Here is a 27,537-nt window from a genome sequence, read left to right on the forward strand (position 1 = left end):
ACAGAGAAAGATACCACATAAAAACAGACAATCATCTATCTACAAAAATCCGATATAATATATATGTGTATATAAATAAAAGAAAAGACAAGAAAACATTAAACATTACACTATGCAGTTCAAATAAAAGACATAATTCAATAAACTGCACCCACGAACAAGCTGCCACATTACATCTTTGCATGTTGCTCTTCCAGGGGTACAAAAATGCTTTCAAAGGAGCATACTATATCCTCACATTAACTGAACACAGGCTGAATTTGTGAGCAGGCATATTAGCTTGTGCATACAACTAGCGACACTGTCTGTGGATATCTTTATCATCAGATAAATCATTGACACTATGATGGCAGAGATATTTAATCTCATTACACACTTTAAGAGCAACACCAGATGAAAAGAATTCGGGAAACACTAATTTTGTGTCTTCTTTACTTCTAACAATCAGAATTGTTACGGAATTATTATAATTGTGTGCAGAACTGAAATAATGTGAAGAGTATAAGGCTGTCAACTCTCAGTTTTGTAATTGCAAGCCTGTTAAGGACCCCAGTATGCAGAGATCATTTTGGAAAATGTCAGTGCTCCTTGTTTTGCTCTTGTGTTGCTGCACCAGTGGTCAAACTCAGAAAAGACTGGTCGCCCTGTGGTTTGATGATGCCCTCAGGTACTCTGCTTCTTAGTAGGAAATACACAGACAAGTTACATGAGGTCAAAACAACAGAATAAACCTCCTTCACAGAAACACTGAGGCCACAGAGCTGCTTTGTCCTGCAGGATTCTGTGCATGTGCATGCCTGTGACGCAAAGAGACATGACATAAATGTTAGGTAAATATTTTCATCTGCTCAGTTCCAGGAAGATAACGCAATAAGAGGCCTGGTCACAAACTGCACGGTGTATGGCGAAGAGAGAAAACAGAGGCATAGATCAATGCAGTTTTTAAATCCATACTGTTGCTTTCATGGCAGCGGCTGCCTGCATGTCACATCTCAGCCTTTGCGTGGACATCAATCCAAGATGGCCACCAAACGAACCCCATGGGCCACGAGTTGACCTTGGCAACAAGAAAATTTCTTAATTAGACACCATTAAGGTCCTAAAAACCAGGTTACAAAAGGACTCACAGGACTCTATTTCTCCTGTTAGAATACTACGCTGCTTTCGAGTGTGACGAAATAACTGAATTCTGAAATAACTCAACAAAATGTGTCACAGTAGCAGAAACGTTTGCTCAACATGTGCTCGTATAAAAGGCTATTTCAATCATTGCAATATTGTTTGGGCTGCTACACACGTCCTTCACATCTTCCCAAACCACTTGTGTCCAGAGGGGATTTTAGAGAATGATTTCTTATTCTGAGAGATGAGGTTCATCTGCACCTCTGTTTAAAAAATATTCACTGATGTCTGTAGATAAAGTTGATGTTTCTTCAAACATGCTTCTTTAATAGCAGGCAAGATCCATCTCTCAAGTGTTTTTATTCCTCGAAAAAATATGCAGTTCATTTTTTTTTTTTAAACATGCATTTTTCATGTTCAGCTGGGTGGACAGCATGCATTTAAGTTTTAAACCAAAAAATATATAAACTTGAAAAAATTAAATATATATCTGTGAAACTATCAAACATAATGCTGCTATACTGACGTGTTCACATTTTTTAAAACAAATTCTAATACTGTTTAATGCCATGCAAAAGTGTGAACTTTGCTCCTCAGCCTCTCCACTCTGTCTCTCTACTCCTTCTTCACTCCTCCTCAGCCCCCCCCCAACACACACACCTCCTCCTGTTGAACTATATCATTTTTTCAATAATCATATTTTCTGCATAAATAACAACAATATCGTCAAAATGGGGAAGTCTGAAATACGATGGGATCATGGCTCTCACCTCAATGGCTGGGTGAAGTCCCAGCTGCCTATTTGAGGTGATGGCCAACACTCGCGCTTTACAAGTCCAACCTAGTGAGCTTTGTGGTGTGGGCCCAAGGTGCTTTCTTCGGGTCATCAGGTGGGTACCCTCCTTCAACAGTGTTTCATCAATTAGCCCACAACATTTCCAGAGGGCTTGACAGCTAACCCCAGCGTCCTGGGGCAGCCCCCTCGGCCCCTTGGGCTCCACAGCCAGTGCTCTGTTATGTTCCCTCCCTACCTGGTTGGTCGTTCCATCGCTCACAGCGTTTCAGCCACAGTCATCTTGATGCTGTCTCTGCTCTTTTTGTGATGTTCGCCACTAGGCTTATTCCAAGTCTGGACAGGGCACTCCAAAGTGACTGCCCAGGAAACCCTCGGCATTCTACTTCCACTGCCAAGTTCCACGCCCGCCATCCCGCCTGTTGGCACAGTTGGGTGAGTGGTTGGTACTTCCCAAGCTTCCTCTCATGGGCCTCCTCTATCCTCTCCTCCCATGGCACAGTCAGTTCAAGAAGCAGCACCTGCTTTGTTGCTCTGGACCACAGAACTATGTCTGGTCTGAGAGCTGAGGTAGTGATCTCCTCTGGAAACTTGAGCTGTCTCCTGAGGTCAACTCTCATGTCCCAGTCAGTAGCAGATGTCAGGATTCCTGCACCAGTTAATGTCCTGCTAGAGCTCTCCCCTGCTTTAACAAATCTGATCAAACATGGTGCTGTCGTCCTCGTGTTATTGTTTCTGTTACAAAAACCTTCTAAAAACATAAATCAATTGATTTACAACTGCAGATTAAATATTTTTAAGAACAACAAAGTTTCAGTGATACTGTTAACTGTAGTTGAGATAAAGCCAGTGATACCTGACGCCCAGTTTACTGGACAGATGATTAATTGTAATTTCAGTGTTTGGAAAATTTAACAACTATATTGCTCCTTATAGTGTAGTCAGTCTGTGGTTTGACCCTGGGAAAACTTCAATAGTATTCATTCAAGGTTTTTTGTGACCTCTTGGGACATGGAAATAAGATATTAAAAGTATGACATTATATACTGAGTGGATCATGGTAAAGTCAGGGCTTGAATGTGGGGCCATTATGTCCCAGCATCACACAAACAAGTGCATATCTCTGCGTCTGAAAGTGATGTTTTCATATAATTTTTGTCTGAACATTAATTTTTTATCATATTCTTTCACATATAACCATCAGATATGATCTAACCATCTGTTCTGAATGTGTATGTGCACCCCAAAATGACCTTTTCTGAATCCAACCAAAGTCAGTAAAGTTAGGTTAGGTTACTTTATTCATACCCGTAGGTAGATTTGTTTTGCAGTGAGTTGACATCCATTCATCCTTACAGTACAACATTAACCATAACAACCAAAAGAGAAAAACATGATAAAGATAAAAGATAAAAGTGCTCCATAGCTCGAGGCTACACCAATAAACACACAGATAAGACGCAAAGTTACCAAGATAAAAAAATAGCTATTGATCCAAGGATATAATAAATATAATAAAATAACCTGGATTCTTGGCTACAAAATGGAAATAAATAAGTCGTGTGCAAGGTGTGCATAGTTACTGCTTATTCAGCTCAATGATGGCAGCAGGAATAAAACTAGTCTTACATTTAGGGACCAAATACCCCCGTCTGGAGGTCAAAGCTCAAAGGCTGAGAGTAGGGATGTTCGATATTGGCTTTTTTACCGATATCCGATATACCGATATTGTCCAACTCTTAATTTCTGATACCAATATCAACCGATACCGATATATGCGTGACCCCCCCCAAAAAAAAACAAAAAGAAAATCCAGTCGTGGATAGACGTCTACCTAAATGTTCAAGGTTGGCTCAGAAATGCAGAAGCCACAGGATTTATTGCGAGTTGTGCCAAACAAACAAAGATATCTCAAAAACTATACACCACATCTCTCATATTTTGACATTTTGAGTGAGAGGAGAAGTAGCTGAAGAGTTTGATGTATAATATGTGCATGCTGTGTAAAAGTTGTGTCATTAAAAAAGTAAAAACCGATACCGATAATTTCCGATATTACATTTTAATGCCAATATCGGCCGATAATATCGGACATCTCTAGGTGAGAGTCATCATTTAAAATAGAGAGAGCAATCCTCTGTAACTGTCTGGAGTACAGGGATGTTGGGCAAAGTTGAAACTCAGCAAAGAAGGACGCACAACTCCAATATTTTTTAAAAAACAATGGATGCAAGTTGCAGAATGATTCCAAAAACTTGTGGGCAACAGCACTCACAAAAGACAAAAAAGTCAAAATGTATAATTTAATAGGGCAACACACGGTCAGACGCGTTTCGGCCTGAGCCTTCTTCAGTGTATCAAAAAACAGGCGTACACTGAAGAAGGCTCAGGCTGAAACACATCTGAGCATGTGTTGCCCTATTAAATTATACATTTTGAAAGTTGAAACTCACCAATCAAACGAGAGGACCATCTGACAATTTGGTTCGAACCATGACACCAAAGAAAAAGATAAAGCAGATTCAACAGAACATGGTCAGAATGGTTCGACCAATATGAAAGTGAGAGAGCTTCCTTAAACAGTGCAGACGCTGTTGACCCTTCTTGCATACGGCTTCACAGTTGGCTTCAAAATTCAATTTGTCATCAATGACAGTAAGAAGGTGTTTGTAGGACTGCACCACCTCAATAGCCTGACCTTTGATTAAAGTGTCTTCGTGCATGTGGGTGTTCCTCCTGAAATCAATAACCATGTCTTTGGTTTACTATATTCATTTGGAGGCAGGACTGTTCACACCATTGCAATAACTCGTCTACCACTGGACCATGGCTACATTCATTTTTCTGCAGTAAACTGACAATTACAGAATCATCCGCATACTTAATAATGAATCTGTTTTCATGTCTGCTTTGGCACATGTTTGTGTATAAGATGTATAGGAGAGGTGAACCAGTGGATGAGCACTTTCTCTCAGAGAGAACGCCATTTACTTTCACCCTCTGTGTTCTGTTGGTTAAAAAGTTTAAAACCCAACCCACCAGGTTGTTATTCAGCTCAGAGTCTTCTTGTAGCCTTTTGCTTAAAATGTGACGTTGGGTTGTATTAAAAGTTAGGCTATAAATAATATTATCATTAATTTTCTGCACATATAAATGTGTTTGTTTATAAAAGCCATGATGCATATCAGCACTCAGACTGAGACCTCAAACTCTGGAGCCACTGAGGTTCATCTTTGTGACTAAGCTGCCACTGGGGAAGAGTTATTATGTCTAAATATCATCTAGAGATTAAGAGTTTTTCATAATACTGAACTGGGATTTGTTGCCTTGGGTGGTACCAGTTAGTGAGAATTCTGACCTGGGCCCATAAAACACCATCACCACTGATTTCCCAAAATGTTTTCAACCTTAACAAACAGAAGTTTCCACGACTGCACCGTACGTGTTTCCCATTTCATCTACAGGATGTCTTTCTCTGGTCCATCATCATGAGGCACAGCGTTTCATATTGCTTTTGCAGTTTATTTAGATTTAAATAAATAGTTTCAAGCTAATGAAAAGAGTAAAGATGCTGATAGAACAGTTGAGTAGTACAGAATAGAGTACACACCACAGTCCCCTACATCTCTCTCAAACTTACAATGAATGATGAGGTTATAGACACTAAATATATATGGACTTTATACCCAGTAAAGGTGCAGTTACACCCACAGGAGCAGTGTGGCACAAACTGTATGTGGACAATTTGGCAATAAAAAAATGGTTGTTGGGTAGCAGCACCCCAAATACAGGTATAACAAATCAGAATATCCTCTGAGTGTTTTATTGAAATTATTGGCCCCAAAAACGTCAGAAAAGTCTCCAGATATGTTGGACAGGTGCACATAGATCCTCTAAATATTAATATCATTTCACCATGTCACTGTAAAACTTCGCTTCTGACTTTGAAAAAATAATGTTCCGCTAAATCTTTGCAGGACCAATAACTAACTATGAAACATGACTAATGTAATTTCTCCTGGGTTGGGCCCATTCTTGTGACGCCCCTGCTTCAGACTCTCAAATGTCCCATGTAACGCAAATGCAGCCTCACTTCTGACCTGGTAAATGGCTGTATTTCTGACAGCACGTGAAGGCAGCACAGGTCCATCCTCCCCATCAGCAGTCCGGTCAACAACACTTCAGCTGCCGCAGGACTCAGCTGCAAACTTCACCGACTCTCTGCACTCACACAGCCCGACATGGATGCACTCAAGTCGGCCGGAAGAGCCATCATCCGGAGCCCCAGCATGGCCAAACAGTCGTGGACATCCGGCAGACACAGAAGTAAGAAATAAATGTCAGTGTTAAAGAATAAATGTTGAAACACAGATTTAACTTTCAGCTGCAGTCTCACCGTGCTGGAGTTGACTCCTGCTGCCACACTGACGGAGCTTTAACGGCGCATTTGTTCGGTAACTTTACCGAAGTTTAACGTTTTGTTTAAGAAGCGAAACGTGTTGAGATGTGGAGCCGGTGTTTGGCTGTGGAGGGGAAGTTAGAAATATGAAGTTTGACGCTAAAGTTAAACCTCATTTGCTCCAACAAAGAAGTGCGATACAGAAATACGCGTCTTTCTGTTTTTGGGAAACTTGTTCCTGTTTCATCCAGAGGAGACTGAGTGTGTGTTTGCACAGTGGGTTTTACCCTGTTTGAGGAATTCACCGGAAACAAATGTTATTTTAACACCAGGCAGAATAAAGCAGCAACAACATAATGACACAGTCAGAGGATGGCTGTATGTGGAGTAGGGGAGACCGGGGTCGGTTGTCACACTTTTTACTTATGTGTGAGTTGCTCTTAAAAACATTTTTCAATAGTCATTCCTACTTTAAATGAAAGCTTAAGGTATTGGCTTGTAATGGGTATCCTTTATATTTTTATAAATTAATGCAACAAGAAGTAATTAACCATCAAAGACACTCTGACCGTATCACAGGGTTGGTTGTCCCTGCTGTTATCAGTTAGCCTGGAAATCCAGACCCAAATCTAGAAAGATTTAGGGTCTGGCTATGAGTAATGCCAATGGCCCAACTCGAGGGAGCGGCACCAAGCACGCATTTGAAAATATCACTGCACGCAATTGGATAACACTACGACCAATCAGAACAATACACGGGGTGACGTATCCAGAGCTTAGCTACCAGCGGAGCTAACTGGTAGATTAGACTCTTGCCGTATCCGGTCGGCAAAACAGCAAAAACATCCTTCTTGCAAAGAAAAGATTCGAGCTCCGTCTTCTGTTCCTCTTTTAGAGAAAAAGCCAAGTCTGACTCGTTCATTGTAGCGGCCAAAGCCGTTTCAAACAACTGGTGTTCATCCGTAGCCATCTTGCAGTGTTTACTGACTGATTCCGGACTTCGTCGTCGCAGCGCTGTCGTCATCTGTTTAGCTCACCTCTGGCCCGCCTATATCAGATACACTGATGTGATTGGTGCAGCTTGGCTACAAGGGCATGGGTAATGAGCATCATTACTGATTGCCAGAGTGACTCGCTGAGCAAATTCAAATTGTGTTCTTGCGAGAACTCTGGATTTCCAGGGTAGTTATCAGCGGGGTTTCAGGGGAAAATAGATTTAAAAAACATGTGCAGCTTTTTAGTTTTTAAGATAGAAACACCAAATAAGTTTTGAAAGTAGTCCACTGCTATATGTTTGTCGGTGGAGATTCTCAGTCATCCAGGTCATGGTAATCGGAAGTGCTATATAGTAGGCAACTGGACTTGCTTGCGTTTCTTGAAGATGTTTCTTCTCTTGGATGAAACGAAGAAACGTCTTCAAGAAACGCAAGCAAGTCCAGTTGCCTACAATATAGCACTTACGATTAGAGTTGTACCGTTACCGATACCAGTATCGGAAATGCCTCCGATACTGCCTAAAATGCGGTATCGGGTATCGGCGAGTACAGCCTATGACCAATTATGCACTGGTATCGGATCGGTACTTAGTATCGGCAGATAGCAATGGTTCAGGGATTGGAATCGGTATCGGGAAGGAAAAAGTGGTATCAGTACGTCTCTACTTAAGATTCCACCTCTATAATAGTACTCATCTATGCCCCTTGTCTTCGAACCATGAATTTAAACCAGGTGATTGTTTGAATTATCTTCTGTAGGGGTGGGCGATATGGCCTTAAAATCAAATTGAGGGGATTTTTGTGATAACGATATTCTTGATGATATGACAAATTAGTATAAATATATATATTATTAAGAAAATAGAACTGCAACAAAATCAGTGATCTAGTTTCACAATTTGCTTCAAATATTCAGTAAAAACTAAACTGATGTCTTATTTCTTTAGTTTGTGAACAACAACAGTAACTCAGAATGAGATTCAGATTCTGTTACAATATTAATAGTTCAACTAAATCAAATCTACCACTAATTACACATTTAAACAGCTACCAGATACATAAACTGTCCCCTGGGATCTATATATATAAATCAACAGCTGATTTCCTTCTTTGAGTAAAATCCTAAATGATTGAGTTGTTTTTTCCACCTGGACCTTTATGCTCTGCCATTTCTCCTCTAACCATCAGCTGTAACCTGTGACAGGCTGTTATGATACAGTCACATATATGGAGTTTATTCACGTAGGTTTCCATCAGCAAAGGTTTGTGACAGAATCAGAGAGGAGAGGGAGAGACGCTGTGCTGCTGCCAGAGGAGCCGCTGAATGAGTTCCCTAAGAGCGCTAAGAGAAGGAAAACATTCAGGACGCCACAGTTTATTCCACACTACTGAAGCTGCTCCTCTTTTTACCGGAACCACCAAGGAGTCGCTGATCATTTCACTTTCAGACATGCTTGTTGTTGCCGTGGGAAACAATATGACGTCAGTATGTCAACAAGCCAAAATATCGGGGGATCATGATATATTTTTTATATGATATTAAATATGATGGCACACCCCGACTGAGAACATGTGGACTATAAAGTTTGCCTTGCTGACTGTCTTTCTGAACTGTCAGACGTGAGACAACCGTCCCCAGCTGACCTCTTGACAAACATTTAAAGCTAGCTACCACATGGCGTTAGCTTGCTAGCTACAAGTTGACTCAAATCAAAGCTGTTACCTTTGACTTTTTTTTTTTTTTTTTTTTGCAAAACAGAAACAACATAAAAATTAGTCCGACCCATAGAAATGACAAAATATCTCCTCACCTCAGTGGACGTCAGGCCAGCTGTTTGATACCTACATAATATCACAGCACCTTCCAGTGTGGCTGTAACAAGCACCGCGACAACCAGCCCCGGTCTCCCCTATATCACTGTCAACTTTAATCACATGTTTTCAGAAACATGCCTTGTATTCCCAGACCACCCTCCTCTTTCCATCCACACTCCCAGAGGAAGTGCAGGTCAGGGTCAGTGCTGCAGCCTGCAGTGATTTTAGTGTCTTGCTCGAGAGCCCTTCAGCAGCTCTGGAGTTTACCCACACTGCAACATTAACATGAAACTCCTTTAAAGCACTTTGTTTCCCATTGTGGGACTCAAGGGCCACTTTGTGAGCTAAATCTCACTTGATCCGAGCTGTAAAGTTCTCGGGGGGCGAATGACTGGGTGGCTTAGACGGCCTGAAAGCTCTCGGCCTGTAACCAAGAGGACAAGTCAGGAATGCTGCGAGTCAGTCCGTGCAAGGCTCCTATTGGCTCCAGTTCAAGCTGAGCTATTTTAAATTCCACCAGAGAGCCTGTTATAAAGCATATGTGATCATTAAGAGGAAAACTCAGGGTGGATTACAGAAATATCCCCCATTACTACGTGTAACCTGAGCAGCTCACCTGGAGAACAGCAGCGCCTTTGGAATTTGAGATACACTCCTCCACGCAGACAGAAATCCTGCCAGCACATTTCTGTGTTAATGGATCAGGGTCAGATGTTAATGTATTTGCCTCTGCAGAGCGATCAGTGCCTGCGGTTACATGGGACGACCTTTGTCTTTCTCTTTTTGTGATCACATTTTTATTTCGTTTCTTTACAAAATATTAAAAATAAATCATAGATGCAGCTCATCTTTATGCGTCCATATGATTTCGAAATTTTGCAGTTGTTGAAACTCCAGAATGAACAATTGACCTATTTGTCTGATCTTCCCCACCCCGGCTGTGATGGAACAAGAGATGGAGTAAATAAATAACCATACATATCCATACATACACTCACCGCCACTTTATTAGGTACACCTTACTAGTACCAGGTTGGACCCCCTTTTTAATCCTTAGTGTCACAGATTCAACAAGGTCCTGGAAACATTCCTCAGAGATTTTGGTCCATATTGACATGATGACATCACACAGTTGATCCATGATGAGAATCTCCCGTTCCAGCACATCCCAAAGGTGCTCTATTGGACTGAGATCTGGTGACTGTGGAGGCCATTGGAGTACAGTGAACTCATTGTCATGTTTGAGATGATGTGAGCTTTGTGACATGGTGCGTTATCCTGCTGGAAGTAGCCATCAGAAGATGGGTACACTGTGGTCATAAAGGGATGGACACGCTCAGCAACAATACTCAGGTAGGCTGTGGTGTTTAAACCATGCTCAATTGGTACTAAGAAAATCTCCCCCACACCATTACACCACCAGCAGCAGCCTGAAGCGTTGATACAAGGCAGGATGGATCCATGCTTCCATCTGAATGTGGTTTTTCCAATCTTCTATTGTCCAGTTTTGGTGAGAAAACCCGTGTGAATTGTAGCCTCAGTTTCCTGTTGTTAGCTGACAGGAGTGGCACCTGGTGTGGTCTTCTGCTGCTGTAGCCCATCTGCTTCAAGGTTGGACAAGGTGTTGTTGCTTCAGAGATGCTCTTCTGCACACCTTGGTTGGAACCAGTGCTTATTTGACTTCCTGTTGCCTTTCTATCATCTTGAACCAGTCTGGCCATTCTCCTCTGACCTCTGGCATCAACAAGGCATTTTGGCTCAGTGGATATTTTCTCTTTTTGGGACCATCCTCTGTAAACCCTAGAGATGGTTGTGCTGAAAATCCCAGTAAATACTCAGACCAGCCCGTCTGGCACCAACAACCATGCCACGTTCAAAGTCACTTCAATCACCTTTCTTCTTCATTCTGATGCTCCGTTTGTCTTCACCATGTCTACATGACTAAATGTTAATGAGCTGCTGCCACATGATTGGCTGATTAGCTATTTGTGTTAACGAGCAGTTGAACAGGTGTACCTAATAAAGTTGGCTGAATTATCCTCAAAGGTCTCTTCCTCTTCAAAACAAATGAACCAGGTGCATAAATCAGTTTCATGTTACAAAGCAGTGTTTCTTGTCGGTGCTAAACAGAGGTCTCTTCCTCTCCAGAACACACGGACGTGGGGTTTTTACTGTAACTGGGCTGTGACTCTGATCATTAGTGGCATTAATAGCTTCCCGTTAGTGCAGCTAGTGACCCACTTGTTACAGAAGTAGTGCATTGTAGTATAGATTACCAGGTCGTCTCTAGACTGCAGGGCACACATTCCTGACCGGCACTGACCCATATCGCCTATGCAAGACCTCCAAGTCTGACTTTGGCCAATAGGACACCATTAGCCTACATTTTTATCTTTATTCTCTGGGACTTCCTCACACGTGAGATATCAGGTGAATGCAGCTGACAGAGCAGAGGGAGAACCAACAGGGCGGTGGCACCTGTGGACCAGTGTTTCACACAGATGCATACTGCGTACTGTGAGTGAGTTTGCAATGAGGAGAAACCTATTCAACCATTTGGACACTGCCCCGTTTTTAAGGCAAAGGCCTCCCCACTCCTCATCCACTTCTCTTGTCTTATTGCCCTGGTTCTGTCGCCCTAGACGACCCACACCGGCACAGTGCCAGTGCCGAGGACCAGCTAGAGGGTGCCTGTCTGCAGCACAGACCCTTTCTCTGGGGACCTTCTCTACTAAGACCGTGCCAACACACAGTCAGGGTCAGTCTGGGAAATCATTGACAGGATGAGAATATTATTTCACAAAGTTATGGTTGAGGATATTTTCCTGTCTGTTTTCACTGGTACTCTCTGCAATTACTGTCAGACGTCCCATTCGTCTCGCTGCCCTGAGATGACATTAGAGATGAGAACAAGCCCTTCCACAGAAATCGTCAGCATCTTGCTGCTCCAGTGTGTGATTTTAGACAGCATGCTGACATCACAGAAGCAAAAGAGACATGATGGGCATGACATGTAAAACAGCTAGGGCTGCCCCAGACTAAGAATTTTCCTAGTCGACCAACAGTCTTCATTTAGTCCATTAGTCGACGAGTGGCCCGCATGTTTAATACAAAACCGTACTAATGAACCTTCATTAATATAGGCCTATATTTTATCTCCAAGTGCACGTCACACACTGAGCGAGCCGCCTGTTAATGACGCTGTGGGCTAATGGGCATGTAGCTACTTCCATGTTTCACATGATACGTCATGTTTGTAGTCGACCAATGAAGATGAGTTTACATATCACCTTGGGTTCGTCCTTCACCTTCTCAAAATGATCCCACACTTTGGATTTCCTGCCCGACATGTTATTAACTAGCCTGTGGAATAACCGCAGGTACCAGCCCTGGAGATTAACCTGACTCCTGTCTGACTGCTGAGCTGCTGAGACACTTCCTGTGTCTGTCCTTTCAAAGTAAACTCACACATGCTCCAGTCAGATAGGTTTGGATTTATTTTGACAAGGTGCAGCTCCTGATAGAGTTTTATGGGTTTTTTTGTTGTTTTTTTTTTTCAGTTCCAAGTGACCAATGAAATCTTGCCGACTAATGACCTTTCTGGTTGACTAACATTGGTCGACTCTCAGGAAGCAGCCCACAAACCAAGACTCTATTACTGTGTTGCCTGCTCCTCATGTCAGAGGTTTTCAGTAACGTGTCTAAATTTACTGTTTAAGTGTAACAAGATTGTTTGTTACCAGCGGGCCGTCACTGTGTCAAACGGTCATTTTTGCATCACATCATCCACCAGTGGGAGAGTTTATTGGTCCTGTGTGGCACTGTGCATCCTGGAAGTTGTAGGTTTTCTGCCTCTTGGGCAAAAGCAAATGCTAAAAGTCGTTTTCCTTTGTTCTTTCGGCCAGTGAAATACTTTTTAAAGTTTGCTGTGATTTGTTAAAATCAAACCTAGTAGCAGTGAGGATGCTGTTGAACCAACTAACTTATGTGAAGACATAAACTCATTTACTGAATTGACAGATTTTGTTCTCGAGTAACATGATCTGGAAAGACGAGTGTGTTTTGCAGTTAAACAGATATGGAAGTTTAATAACGCTGTGTTTATGTGACCTATAATCTCCACGGCCTGATGAGTGAACTTGAGGCTATAACCCTCTGAATTGTTTGTTTAACTTCGCAGCTGCAAAGACCTCCAGACCATCATCTTATCACTTATATATTTCTGCATGACTAGAAACCCACACGTCAAGTTAGATGGATTCTGATTCCTTGAAACCTGATTTCAGGAGCTGTGTTGGTGCAGATCAGTGGAGGCTGAAAGAAGTCAAACGGTGGCAGAAGTTGTGTTTTTTTAAGGTTATTTGGCTGTGAGTCCTTGAGTGGTCCTAAGTTGTAGGGCCACAGTTGGTGGTTTCCACAGTGACTCAGTGTTTGGTGTAAGCACACAAATCAGCCGGGACGTGAATTGCCTGTCAGTTGGACCCTTTTGGATCAGCACGTTTGTTGTCACAGTGTTCAACAAAGGCTTTTTTGCTCTTTGATAGAAATGGATGCTCATCCATTAGTGTTGGGTTTGATAAATGACTTAAGAGCTGGGGACTTGGGTATTGTTTTATTTTCTCTTCCCCCTCTGTCACCCAAGACTCCTCCACTCACCCTGCCATCAGAAAACTCTCTTTCCCCCACCCAGTAAATAATCTCCTAACACTAACAGATGGCGAGGTCGACCTGTATTTACAACAGGGTCAGCAGGTTTTGCTTGGTCTCAGTTCACACGTGCACACAGCTGTTTCCATTCAGGTGTCGCTGCTGCTGACCTTTGATCATAAAGCTCTCCGCATTCTGTGGCTGAGTGGTGCCTGGTACTGTACCGACGCTGCTGCGTCTCCTCAGCCACATTCACCACTCACTGAGGTTCTTGAACACAGTTTGGACAGAGTAGTGTGAGTGGGTTTTACTCAGCAGTCTGTGAAACGTGCAGTGAAATCTGCTTCAACCAGCTTCAGGCCCTGATCATACAGAAAGCGTTTGAGCAGTTGGAGGCGACTTTTTGTAATTGTTTGAAATGAGAATGAAGCTTTCACTAGCGCTCTGCGTTGCTACGTACCTCGTGTTTCTGCGCTCTATAGTGTGTTTTTGCAAGAGCGCTCAGAACTCAGAGTTGAATGCGCCCCATGTCATCGCTGCTTTTTCCCTTTGTCTGATGGGATGATTTGAGAGGCGGGCCTTCTGTGGTGGTCACGACAACAATTTTTACAGTTGAGGAGAAACTGGTGGTAGTGGTTGCTGGATACCCAGAGCTATACGGCCCAACGATAGACAGCACGTTGTCAAACTGCCCCTGAGTCGTCCTAAAATCTGCCTGTAAGCGTCCATGATGGAGGAGAAGCTCCTGGACCAACTGGTGGTACTCCCCATGATCCAGCCTCTTTTTTAGGGTCTCATGTACCCACACAGATCTCTGTTTATCTGCTGACAGCCTCTCACCCTCAACCAGAGCTACAGACAGCACCCTCTGCCTCAACATGGCAGCAGCTACACACTGATTACTGAAGGAAAAACAGTAGACTGATTAGGGTAAAGAGGTGATGACTGTTGACGCAATAAAAAGACGCAGCAAGCAATTTTTTACAGGTGGCATTCAATTTAAAAAATGAAGGCAGTGTGGTGCACCTTGTGTTTTGTAACATACAAAGTGCTTCCTGTGTGATCGGGGCCCTAAAGAGCTGTTAAAAGAATGAAGTTATTTTTGGTTGAAATGGAAAAGTTTTTATTTTCGGTCCGTAATATTTGATGCTTCTTTCAGAGGCTTTGGCGTGGAATAGGGGAGATCCGGGTCGATTGTAGCACTTTTTGTTTTTCCACCATTCTACATAAAAAAATTACAACTCAGATTGCCAATATTTGTATGCAAGCAACCTACATGTGTCCTCCGTCAATACAAACAGCAACAAAGTTCCGCAGATTAATATATCGACCGTGATCAGGCTGAAAGTGGAAGGTGCGCAGTGATACATTCGCCCCGCACACGAGGGACAATTGCAACGCTCTAGCGGGTCACTTGTAGCGGTCATCGAAAAAGGCAAAAAAACATTAAGTTAACACATTTTTCTGGCATATACTTCTCAGTTTTACTTTTATTGCTGTTTTAACTTATACTAGGATGCCCATTAACATCAGGCAAAGGGACTGTCAGTAAAAAGTAGCCTTTCAGCAAACGGGTACGTTCACATTCGTCACCTGTTGTCAAACGTTTGTTAAATGTGACAGACCTGAAGATGATGCAGAGCACATAATGATTTTTAATCACACATTTTTAACCACACATTAACCATATTTATATAGTCCTACTTATGATTTTTAATATTTTAACTTATTTTTTAAACATTTTAGAATTATATTTATGTAAATCATGAACTGTAACATTGTTTTTTAACTCATTTTTTTTAACCATGAACTCAATTAGCCTGTAGATCTATTTATAACATGAATTTAAATTTTTAACTTAAGTATTTTAACATTGTATTTATTGAGTTTATATTAACCATGAACTGTAGACTAATGTATTGTTTTTAAAGGTCCCTTTTCAAAAATAAAGAACAGAAGAACCCTCCAACACAGCCTGCCAGGCTCTATCACACAGGTCTGGGTCTATAAGAGCCCTGGCTGTCTTCCTCACTCTGATCCAGGGCATTTCCTGCAAGCATAATGTCAAAAAACATGAATAATCAACAAGTTAAGGCCCTGTGCTACAACCGTACCTCCCCTGTCTCCCTGCATTTTAGGCAGGATAACAGAAAAACTAAGCAAGCTTGCTAAATGAATGAATTGCTCATGTTAAGTCTACGGATGGATCTAACAGATGACATATGTTTGCAGTGTTGTATAAATAAACTATTTGACAAAATGGAAAAACACCTTCGGTGTCAATATTTTACTTAAGGATTCGAAAATGAGTATTTCCCTGATAACTCCGGGAAAATTAGTCGGAATGAAGTGATTCTTTGTACCGGAAGTGGTCACTGGAAGACAATCGCGTGTTCCAACTTTCACATTCTGGAGACGCGTGTAACAAGAATAAGGGCCCGTGCTACAACTGTCCCCCTGCTACAATCGTACCGGATCTCCCCTACTTCCTTGTTCAGGATTGAATCTTGTTTGTGTCTACTTGTGGTGCTGGCAGGAAATCTATTTTAGTAATCTTTTTTTACAGTAACAAGTGCTAAAGTTAGCTAACGTTAGCTAACGTTAGTTAAAGTTAGCCAATGTTAGCTAACGTTAGCTACATAAAGTTGAACTTGAAGCCACAGCAGTGAGACTTGAGCACCAGATAGCAGAAGGCAAAACTATAAGCAGCATTTTCTCTCCATTTTTAAAACACTGAACCAAAATTCACACGTTCAATTCTATTTATTGTCAGACTCTCATTTAGACTTTATTTTTGATGAGTCAATGCTGGAATAGCAACTTTCTCTGCAGGATTCTCCACCATTGAATCAAGCTTTCATCAAAGGGATCATAGATTTTAATAGCAACTAGATACCAGCCGCCAAGATGGTGCAGTAGTGTTTCTCTTCCTGCTCGGCTCATAGACTTTACTTTGTCGTGATGTCACAGATTTTTTAATCGCATTTCTCGGCACCAGGGAAGTTTTACAAATATAAAACCACCACGGATCAAAATTTCAGAATAGAAAGAGTCCTAATTGACCTTGTTTGCAGTCAACAGTTTGATGGACGTCTCTTATAATGGTGGCCTATGGGGAAAATACTTTCTGGGCTGCAGGAGAATTATTTTTGCTGCAGTACCTGCAACAGTGATTTTCATTGTCGATTAATCTGTTGATTATTTTCATGATTAACCAGTTTTTTGGTCTGTCAGAAAATGGTTTAAGACATGGACCAGTGTTTCTTAAAGCCCAAGATGACGTCCTCAAATGTCTTGTTCTATCCACAACTTCATTTTACTGTCACAGAGGAGGAAAGAAACCAGAAACTGGAATCAGACACTTCTGACTTTTTGTTTTGAATCACTGAATCACTTTAAACTAATCAGTTATCAAATTAGTTGGCAATTAATAGTTGATAACTTGTCGATCCATCATTGCAGCTCTAATGTTGGTAGCACCATCAAAATGTTATCTGTGGTTTAATGTGAAATGTCTAAACAGCTGTTGGGTTGTCATGGTGTTCGGTCCAGAGTTAGCATGGCTGTAAACTCTATAAACTCTTTTTCTGACGTACTTGTCCCTGGAGGCTTTCACAGTAGAGTGCACAGCGACATCTTGTACATGTTAAGCTGGCATTTATTCATCATGACAAACATGCACCAGTGGCATCCTGAAATTATTCACAACGCAGTTTTAAAGTCAAGATATTTTTAATGGAGGGTTTTCACATAGTTGTGTTTCACTTTATTAGAAAGTTTTTTTGGCATGAAAATTGTTGTCATATTTCAGAAGAAGGACTCTGGCCTTTTAAAAAGATTCGACTCGCAGCTGCAGTCCTCCTTGATTTACACTGCACGTGTGTGTGAACATGTGTCCACACGAGTGTGTGGTATGCACCACGTCCCAGGGGAGGTAAATGCTAGGAGGATGGATTTCTAGGTAATGGGGATGTTTTTCTGCTCTGGCCTCGCCTAACCTCGCTCCCCTCCTTTCTTTCTCTGAGGAAATCTCTGTAAACACAGTGCGAGGGTCAGGGCCGGCCGGCACCACGCACAAGCTGATAAGAAACCACATGAAGATAGCAGCTGTTCCTTCTGCAGTTACACTTTTCACACTGTTTCACGCTGTGCTAACTTTTCAATTCTTTGAACACAAAGTTGAGACTGTGATGCACTTTTTGGGACGTCTGTGGCCTAGTTTAGGATCTGCTGTTACTTTCCTCTCATCACAGTATGTCAGAATCCATGTACACTTGCTCTTTTCGTTTTTATTGTCGGGGCCTATAAGTTGTTTTGGAGTTGAAATATTTACTTTACATCGACAGTACCTCTGACCTAGATACCCTGCTCCACTTCAGGGAGCGAGCAGATGAAATGTCTCAACTTTAGGTTCAGCGGGCTGTTTACATTTCCTCTGATTTGTGTTTTTCTCAAGTTCTTTGAATGTTCTCACGGCTAACGTTGTTTATTTTGGAACATGAAGTGGGAGGGGAAGGCAGGCGAGTTATGGCGTCTGTGAAGCCATACCCAACAAGCACTTGATGTTTTTAACTTGATGCACGGGTGCGACGAGAGCGTGATTACCAAACAGCTTCCTGTTGATCAATTTATTGACCCACTTTCCCTTTAAAATGTGGTTTTCTCTGCAGAGCTTCCAGAGAACTGGACCGACACACGGGAGACCATCATAGAGGGGATGACCTTTAACCTGCGTCACCTCGGCATGACACTAGTGGACCAGCCCAAAGGGGAGGAGCTGTCAGCGGCTGCAGTGAAGAGGATCGTGGCCACGGTGAGAGCAGAGTTACCATGACGATGTCATTTAGAATGGTATACAGTGGTATAGTAGTAGTAGAATCCAAACCGATATGACTGGACCATGTGTGACTTTAATGTGAAAGGACAGACACAGGAAGTGTCCACGCTCAGCAGACTTGCTCATCACATATTTCAACAAACTAACATGCTTCTAATGATTGTGTCTGTGACAGGCTAAAGCCAGTGGAAAGAAGCCTCAGAAGGTTGCTCTGAAGGTTTCCCCTCAGGGAATCGTCCTGTACGACAGCTTGACCAATAAACTCCTGGAGAACGTCTCCATATACAGGTGTGTGCAGAGCAGCTCAGGTCTCTCAGATACACGTGGAGTTAATGGTGTTGTGTTGTTAACGGTGCTCACCTGTCACCTGCAGAATATCCTACTGCACAGTGGACAAACTTCATGACAAAGTGTTTGCTTACATCGCTCAAAACACCCTCAACGGGACCCTGGAGTGCCACGCCTACATTTGCTCCAAGAAGAAAGTGGTGAGTTGTCTGAATATTTGAATCAGAGTGTTTTTATGTTTAATTTAAAATCCACTGCAGAGGTTTTTAACTTGCTCTGCATCAGCTTGATTTGAATGTGTAACACCAGACTGTAGTGTACTTGTTCCTGTGGTTAGTAAACCTGTCGTCGTGGTTGGGTCGTCTGGCTTTAGTTTCACTCACCTCAGTTTGTGACCTGTTGGTTCATTAAAACCCAGCAAGTGCTTTTTATTCATCCAGTTGTTTTTCGAAGATGAGAGGGCAGTAAACATCATTTATCCTGAAACTCTGCTTTTCTCTGTTGCCTCTGTGACACCACAGCTCTCCTCTCTCATCCTCTGTTATTAAGAGGAAACCCAAGAAAATTCACTCCCCATACCGTCTGTTAACTTCCTGTGTGTTGAAAACAGAAGGGCACTTTTCCTCTCATCTTACGTGCCTCCACACTTCATCCCCTCCTCTCCCAGAATAACATGATAATACCCGACTTCCTTAATACTTGTGAGGATGACCTCTGTGTCCTCTGCTGGAGCAGTGCCTCAGTCTTTAGTCCTGATGCATGTTAAAGTTTAAAATACATTCTCCATCTGTCACTGTAGCCGTCCTGTGCAGGCACTTCTCATGTATATAGCCCTGCCTCAGATTGGGCGTAACATGACAGACAACAGAACAAAACTTGCTTTGAAGTTTGCGCAACCTAGCTCCACTGTAGCTCCATAACTGCCATCCGTTTTTCTGTGCTTAATGGAAGGGAGAAGCCATGACAGCTTTAAATAAAGGGCGGTGTGTCGTCCCTTCATTTCTTTCAATTTCTCTCTGAAGTTTCCATTTTTGCGTATCCTCCCTGAACATCACTCTCCAGCTCCTCTGTGATTTCCGTCCAGGAATTAGGGTTAGGAATTTAAGGATTGCACCATCTTCAAAATAGCAAATGCATATGCATGGTAACGCACATAAAATTTGAGCTGTGTGTGTAATTTTCAGCTCTTCACGTGCTGGTGCATGCATCATGGTTCAGGAAATTAGTTGTGCAGGGCGTACCACTCTACACTGACTGTGAGACTCAAACCTTTGACACTTTTCACACACTCTCATGTCCAGAGTTGTGTATAATGCGTTACAAAGTAAGTTACTTTTTGCAGTAACGAGTAACCTAACATGTTAGTTTGCTGTTTGAGTAATCAGATACTTGAGTATATTTTCAAACAAGACATCAGTTACTTCCGTTACTTTTAGAACGCTGGTCCTTCAGCTCCGAAACAGCAACGGCTGTCGTTTAGTTCTAATAACGGAGATAACGTTAAACCTATCAGTCTGAAAGAAGCCACGGAGCTTGTGGCTCGTTACGTGGTCGGAGAAATGCTGCCGTTGTCTACGGTGGAGTCTAAATAGGTGGAGTAGGACTCGCTGACAGACATATTTCAGACTCAGGACTTGCATTATGCCTGGTACACGCTACACAATGGTACTCACCAATTATCCCAATTATCACAGCGTGTGTGATGTCATTGGGTTATTCTTGTCCTGTTTTTATTACTTTCACTATTATTTGAGTCACTGTGTGTGTTCATGTGCCAGCCGACATGTTGTTGTAGTCACCTAAAAGCGTCAGCAGATGGCAGGAGCTACATTTGAAGCGCCATACGTAAACTATCAAGCTACTGTATCTTCCACAGGAAGTTCTGACAAATGTTTCAGAATAAAAGCCTATTTAGAAAATGGAGGGATTCTCTCAGCCGAGGTTATAAAGGGCTTTTAATTTGAAACAAGTGTTGAGTTTGAAATGACGGTGCGATATGTTAACTTTACAAAGACAACGGAGCGGATAAAAAGTAAATATATAAACACACAGAGGGATTAATAAATAACGGAGCGTCTATAATGTAGTTTGTTTCAAATGAAGCTGGGAGCCTCTGCAGTTGTGGTGAGTAAAAGCCCCGCCGCTATTTGTTAATGTTATTACTTTATGTCCGACCGTGAGGATGTACCATTGTTTGCTAGCTTGATGCTAATGACAGTAACGTTAACTCAGCGGGTTGACAAAGTGCCTCTGCTGTTTCACACCATCATTTCCCCCTTTTACTCTGTGTGGTAACATCCCTAGAGGAAATATTAAAAACACTGGGGTGTTGTTGTCATACAGTTGTCTACGGCAGCAGATCGTTGTGTGTTTCTACTGGTCAAAGTGACGGCTGTGATGGGAGAACTGGATCTCAGTGAAGGGCAAGTGGTCCATAACTTTAATTTTGGAGACAAAAAAATGTAGGCTTAGCGCCCTGTGGTCCATTGGCCAATAGGAAATGTAGAATACTCAAAAGTACTTTAAAAGTGCTTGAGTTACTTTTCTCAGGGAGTAACGCAGTAAAGTAAGTAACTGGTTACTTTTTAAAAAAGTAACGCAGTAACGTACTTTGATTACTTTTAAAGTAACCCTTACTCAACACTGCTCATGTCACATGTCCATTTTGTCAGGCGACGAAAAACACATTTATAACTGATGTCGTGGCATTAGGGCTGTGCCATGTCATCTTCTTCATTATAATACAGGTAGCATTTTTAATATAATGAAAAATACATATCAGGATATTTCACCTTGTTGACATATTGACGTCATACTGTTACCCATAGCAACAACAATCATGGCTGAAAGTGAAATGATCAGCGACTCCTTGGTGGTTCCAGTAAAAAGAGGAGCAGCTTCAGTAGTGTGGAATAAACTGTGGCGTCCTGAATGTTTTCCTTCTCTTAGCGCTCAGAGGGAACTCATTCAGCGGCTCCTCTGGCAGCAGCACAGCGTCTCTCCCTCTCCTCTCTGATTCTGTCACAAACCTTTGCTGATGGAAACCTACGTGACGCTCGCGGCCGCCCACTCCTGCGTGGCGCACTAAGAGGACACTGCGCACAGACAGACAAGACCGAGCAGCACTGTCAAACCAGCTGCAGTGTGGATTTTGATATTTAAACTCTCATAAATCAAATGAAGAAATGTTTTTCTTCAGAGGTTTATTTTACAGTAAACTTTACTCTTTACTCTTTAAACTTTTTTTTTTTTTTTTTTTTTAAATTTAAAGTTAATTCAGGTCACATTAATGAGGATTTCCTCATATTTAAACAGTCATAACAAAGAAAATGTTGCAGCTGTCGATGTTGGATTTCTTTCAGTTAGATCCAGTCACTGCCGTGGCAGGTGTGCAGAGACAGACGGACAAATACACCAAATGGTGCAGTGCACATGATATGTGACGGCCTCTGATTGGTTCCTGCCACTGGGTAGGTGGGGTCATACCTGTGTAGTATGTTTTGAAAGCCCTGACGAAGACCTGCAGTGACTGAAACATGTTCTCTCTTTCAGTGATTTAGCCACTACAATAAAGGCTTTTTTTATATTTCCTTCTTGGATGATCTTCCTGTTGATCACATCCTCACTCAGCATCACAGTCACAGCAGCAGATGATCAAACCTGCATCTCTTCTCCTTCAGTCTGTAGATACCTGAGTGTCTCAGGCTGGGGAACACTCCTGTCCTCTCTCTGAGCCGTGCTCTGTAACAAAGTGTTTCTCCTGCTCTCCAGGCTCAGGCGGTGGCTCTGACGGTCGCCCAGGCCTTCACGGTAGCTTTTGAACTCTGGCAAGTTGCCAAAGAAGGTAGGCGCCACACTCACCACCGGACACACACCATCTCCAGCCCCTCTGTAAGGCTTCAGGTGATGCTTCTGCTTCTGCTCGTGTAACGTCTCTGTGTTCGTCTCTACTGTAGAGAAAGGGAAGAGAGTGAAGTCGGGTTCAGCTGGAGAGGCCAGCAGCAGCTCCCACTCAGAGAGATCCAACAGCCTGGGGAGCCTGAAAGGGACAGGTAACGACACAAACTTTTCATAGTTCATATTTCAGGTCTTTAATTCTTACTTGGACCCGGACAATAAAGTCATCTATCTGTCCGTCTCCTTTAAGAAGATGTCGCCACAGACAACCTGTTGGACTTTGAGGACAGTGTGAATGTGGTGGTGGAGACCAACGGGAACATAGAGGAGGATCAGCTGGACAACCACAGGCCCTCTGAGACCAACAATAACCCTGCCTGGGTAAGATCTCCTCCTCTTCCTCTGGCTCTGTTTCACACCTATGGACAAGTGAGGCTGTTTCGTCTTTGTTTTTTAAGTCTAGATTTCGGATCTTTTGTGTTTCAAATGTGTCTTGAAATATCGGAAGATACCTCAAATAATGCAGCTTTAAAACCTTCTTCTTCTTCTTCTTCTTCTTCTTCCTCTTGTAGGAGATAGAAGATGGACTGGATGAAGCCTTCTCCAGGTGAGATATTTGTCTCAATAGTTTTATTATCACGTGAAATCATCCTGGTGATTCTCTGCTGCTTGTTAGAATAAAACACCCCATCCCCAAACCCTGCCGTGTGGCCTTACAGCGCCACTCACTGATGATTTCTGTGTACTGCAGAATACAAATCCTCCGCTCTCTGATTGCAGAGCAGATCTCAAGAGCAACTGGCTAAACTTTAAACTGTCCTCAAACTGTTGTGTGTTTGTGTCTCCAGCTGTGCTCTGGATAGCTATGGTTCATGTCCAGGTAAAGTTGAGTCCCACTGTCAGCTGTTAGGAGTCTTACCTAGTGTAGTCGTCCTAATCACTAACCTGACTGTAACCCATTTCATTCCATCACCGCCAAACCCAATCCCACTGATCACAGGTCAGTAACGTTAGTCTGTAGTGTGACATAGTTTCCTGTTGTTTCCTCCCAGATGTCGCCAGATGCAGAAAAGAAAGCTGATTCAAAGTATTGAGTTTCAGTCAGAGTGAAAAATGTCATCGACTCATCTCACCTTAAATTACCTTTTTTTTTCTGATAACCTCCTTCAGAGTCTGTTTGTCTTTCACTGAATGGACTGGATCAGTGGCAGTAACGTGACTCCGCCACACAGCCAGAGCTTTGCTGCACAGTTACAGTGTTTGTGGTGTGAAAGTGGAGCAGTGGGTCACTCGAGTCTGGTGACTGATCATACAGTTTATCCTGTGGTTCAACACAACTCAGTATCTTCAAGTAATCCTGTCGACCTCCGACCGCACTTTGCATATATTATTATCTCGGAGAGAAAAGGCCGTTTGCAGCCAAACCAGGATCTTAATTAGGAGAGGCTTTAGTTACACAAACACGTCTGTGAGGCTTAAAATCACTACTCGACCCAAACTTTAAAGGGAGGAGCTAAGGAGCAGCAGCTGCTCTGGCTAAAGCTCGGCATGCGTTCATGAGAATCAGGCCAATTTGGGCCCAAATCCCCGTCCTGACAATCGTCACACTTTTGATGATTATAAAGATCATCTTGCCAAATTTTCCTGTGGTGTAGGGTCTGTCAAGTGTTTTTTACATCCCCAATCTGTTCAGAAGATTAAACTTGTTAAATATTTAAGATCCAAAATCCTGCTGTGTGGGGGGAACCCAAGGACGTCCAGTGATGCCGCAGGTCTCAGAGGGTTTTAATGCAACATCAGATGGGACTCGACCAAATGTTAGTCGACCAGAAATCTCATTAGTCAGCAAGATTTCATTGGTCGCTTAGTCACAGAAAAAGAAACATTAAACTCTATCAGGAGCTGCACCTTATCAAAATAAATCCAAACCTATCTGACTGGACCATGTGTGACTTTACTTTGAAAGGACAGACACAGGAAGTGTCCACGCTCAGCAGTCAGACAGGAGTCAGGTTAATTTCCAGGGCTGGTACCTGCGGTTATTCCACAGGCTAGTTAATAACATGTTGGGCAGGATAAGGAAGATTGTGACACATTTTCATCTGACATCATTTAGTTTTAAATCTTGATAATGTGCTAACTTTATTTATTCAGCTGTCTGAGTAACACTGTGTCCTTATTGTCAACCAATCCTAGAAAATGACTTAACGCGTTGACAAGTATTTCCTGTAATATTCATAGTCCTAACTTGTTCTTCTGTGTCGGAGACCTCCATTAATGTGTAAGGACTCGTCACTGTGGTTCAAAGCCAACTGTTATTTACTGAATGTTTGCAAAACTAATAAGCTGGCTGTGGATTTTGGGACTGATAGAAAAAAAGGAGAATAACGCCAGTGTTATCCTTTTTTAAAAGTTTTGTATACACTCATTGGCTACTTCATTAGGTACACCTGTTCAATTGCTCATCAACGCAAATAGCTAATCAGCCAATCACGTGGCAGCAATTCATTAACATTTAGTCCTGTAGACATGGTGAAGACGAGCTGCTGAAGTTCAAACGGAGCATCAGAATGATGAAGAAAGGTGATTGAAGTGACTTTGAACGTGGCATGGTTGTTGGTGCCAGACGGGCTGGTCTGAGTGTTTACTGGGATTTTCAGCACAACCATCTCTAGGGTTTACAGAGGATGGTCCCAAAAAGAGCAAATATCCAGTGAGCCAAAATGCCTTGTTGATGCCAGAGGTCAGAGGAGAATGGCCAGACTGGTTCAAGATGATAGAAAGGCAACAGGAAGTCAAATAAGCACTGGTTCCAACCAAGGTGTGCAGAAGAGCATCTCTGAAGCAACAACACCTTGTCCAACCTTGAAGCAGATGGGCTACAGCAGCAGAAGACCACACCAGGTGCCACTCCTGTCAGCTAACAACAGGAAACTGAGGCTACAATTCACCAAAACTGGACAATAGAAGATTGGAAAAACCACATTCAGATGGAAGCATGGATCCATCCTGCCTTGTATCAACGCTTCAGGCTGCTGCTGCTGGTGGTGTAATGGTGTGGGGGAGATTTTCTTAGTACCAACTGAGCATGGTTTAAACACCACAGCCTACCTGAGTATTGTTGCTGAGCGTGTCCATCCCTTTATGACCACAGTGTACCCATCTTCTGATGGCTACTTCCAGCAGGATAACGCACCATGTCACAAAGCTCACATCATCTCAAACATGACAATGAGTTCACTGTACTCCAATGGCCTCCACAGTCACCAGATCTCAGTCCAATAGAGCACCTTTGGGATGTGCTGGAACGGGAGATTCTCATCATGGATCAACTGTGTGATGTCATCATGTCAATATGGACCAACATCTCTGAGGAATGTTTCCAGCACCTTGTTGAATCTGTGACACCAAGAATTAAAAAGGGGATCCAACCTGGTACTAGCAAGGTGTACCTAATAAAGTGGCCAATGAGTGTGTATGTATACAATTTGTTTTTGTTTCCTACACTAATCTTTCCCCCTGTGTCTCCTCAGACTGGCAGTGTCGCGTACTAACCCCCAGGTCCTGGACATTGGGGTGACGCCCCAGGACTGGCTCACTGAACCCGACTGGGACAGCACCAATGGAAACACTCCCAACGGTCTCAGTCCGTTCGGAGACGACATCTTCGGCTTCTGACCACCACAACACAGCAGAGAGAGAGACGGCAACCAGGGGGAGGAGGGGTGTCTTTATGTCTTCCTACGAGTTAACGAGACATCACTGTGTATTTCAGACGAGGCTACAGGAAGTCCATAAGGGAATAAGAGTAGAGTTGTGAGATCACGTGTGGCCTCCTCGCCTTGTTGCTGCACTCTTCACACGGACAGTTCTTCCCGTCTTTGAGGAAACAGCACGGGCTGTAGCCCCTTCACACCAAAGCAATAATGTCACCCCGTGTCTGTCCTGTTACTACACACATCCTCACACACTTAATGTTCAGCTCATGTCAGCATCTGTTCTCCTTTGTTTGCTTACGTTTTATTTTCTGTAGTTTCGGCACCATAATCAGTGTTTTGTACATGTGTTTAGTTATAATTTATAGATTTATAATTATTTTTTTATGGATGAGGAGTAGGATTTAATCCAGACTGATGAACAGACAGAATCAACAGGCCTTAACAACAGCAGGACAATCAGCCACAACACACACGTTTCACAGGACGGAGTTAACGTGAGGATTTGGATGTAAACTGAAGATTGTTTTATGTCTGAAATATGAAAATCAATCTAGTTGTATTTATATGAACTCTTTGTAGCAGTGGCTCATTCAGGACATGTCACAGGCAGTACGTTCTCTCAGCAGTGTAAAAGCGTTTTCTTGAATGAACCCAGATGTGTTCACGGCCGTCAGATTCCTCTGTGGCCACTTCATGTACATTATAATCTACCAGCGTTATACAGAATTAAAATATATTCATGAATAAGACATCGACTCTTTGTTTATCAGTTTAATTTATTAACGATATTGTAGCTGGATTCACATACTGGCTGTGTGTGGACTGGGGAACATGTTGGAACTGAGGTTCAAAGGTCACTGACAGTTTTACCACTCAGTAAATTGAGGAGCTGCTCTGAAGCTTTTATCACTGCCAAGGTTAAGAGTGAACTTTGAGCCACAGCTGTTAAACTAACGTGGAAAAGACGTCCACAGAGTGCTCAGAAATGTACATTTAAACATCTGCAAGACAACTGGTGGATTCTG

At 42.6% G+C, this 27,537-nt stretch overlaps 1 protein-coding gene across 3 annotated transcripts; it reads left to right on the forward strand.

The window, feature by feature from the left end:
* Window positions 1-6,021: 6,021 nt before the first annotated feature.
* On the forward strand, window positions 6,022-27,261 carry LOC117263224 (low density lipoprotein receptor adapter protein 1-B-like). 3 transcript variants are annotated; one of them, XM_078175728.1, is made up of 10 exons: window positions 6,022-6,241; window positions 18,442-18,584; window positions 18,784-18,896; window positions 18,982-19,096; window positions 22,668-22,740; window positions 22,853-22,948; window positions 23,044-23,174; window positions 23,366-23,400; window positions 23,642-23,673; window positions 26,327-27,261. In XM_078175728.1, the coding sequence occupies exons 1-10, from the start codon at window positions 6,157-6,159 to the stop codon at window positions 26,371-26,373; spliced, it is 870 nt and encodes a 289-aa protein (XP_078031854.1). In that variant the 5' UTR covers window positions 6,022-6,156; the 3' UTR covers window positions 26,374-27,261. The 3 variants fall into 3 exon arrangements, with proteins under 3 accessions (XP_078031854.1, XP_033492320.1, XP_033492321.1); XM_033636429.2 differs by lacking the exon at window positions 23,642-23,673 and having other exon boundaries at window positions 6,025-6,241; XM_033636430.2 differs by lacking the exon at window positions 23,642-23,673 and having other exon boundaries at window positions 6,026-6,241; window positions 23,047-23,174.
* Window positions 27,262-27,537: the final 276 nt, after the last annotated feature.

Source organism: Epinephelus lanceolatus, chromosome 16 (genome assembly GCF_041903045.1).
Source record: "Epinephelus lanceolatus isolate andai-2023 chromosome 16, ASM4190304v1, whole genome shotgun sequence".
NCBI classification, from domain to species: domain Eukaryota; kingdom Metazoa; phylum Chordata; class Actinopteri; order Perciformes; family Serranidae; genus Epinephelus; species Epinephelus lanceolatus.

Excerpts from the sequence above, each read along its gene's own strand:
- LOC117263224 (XM_033636429.2), top strand. The coding sequence starts at position 6,157 with ATGGATGCACTCAAGTCGGCCGGAAGAGCCATCATCCGGAGCCCCAGC. Across the intron at positions 18,585-18,783 it reads TGAAGAGGATCGTGGCCACG|GCTAAAGCCAGTGGAAAGAA; the intron begins GTGAGAGCAGAG and ends TGTCTGTGACAG. Across the intron at positions 18,897-18,981 it reads GAGAACGTCTCCATATACAG|AATATCCTACTGCACAGTGG; the intron begins GTGTGTGCAGAG and ends TGTCACCTGCAG.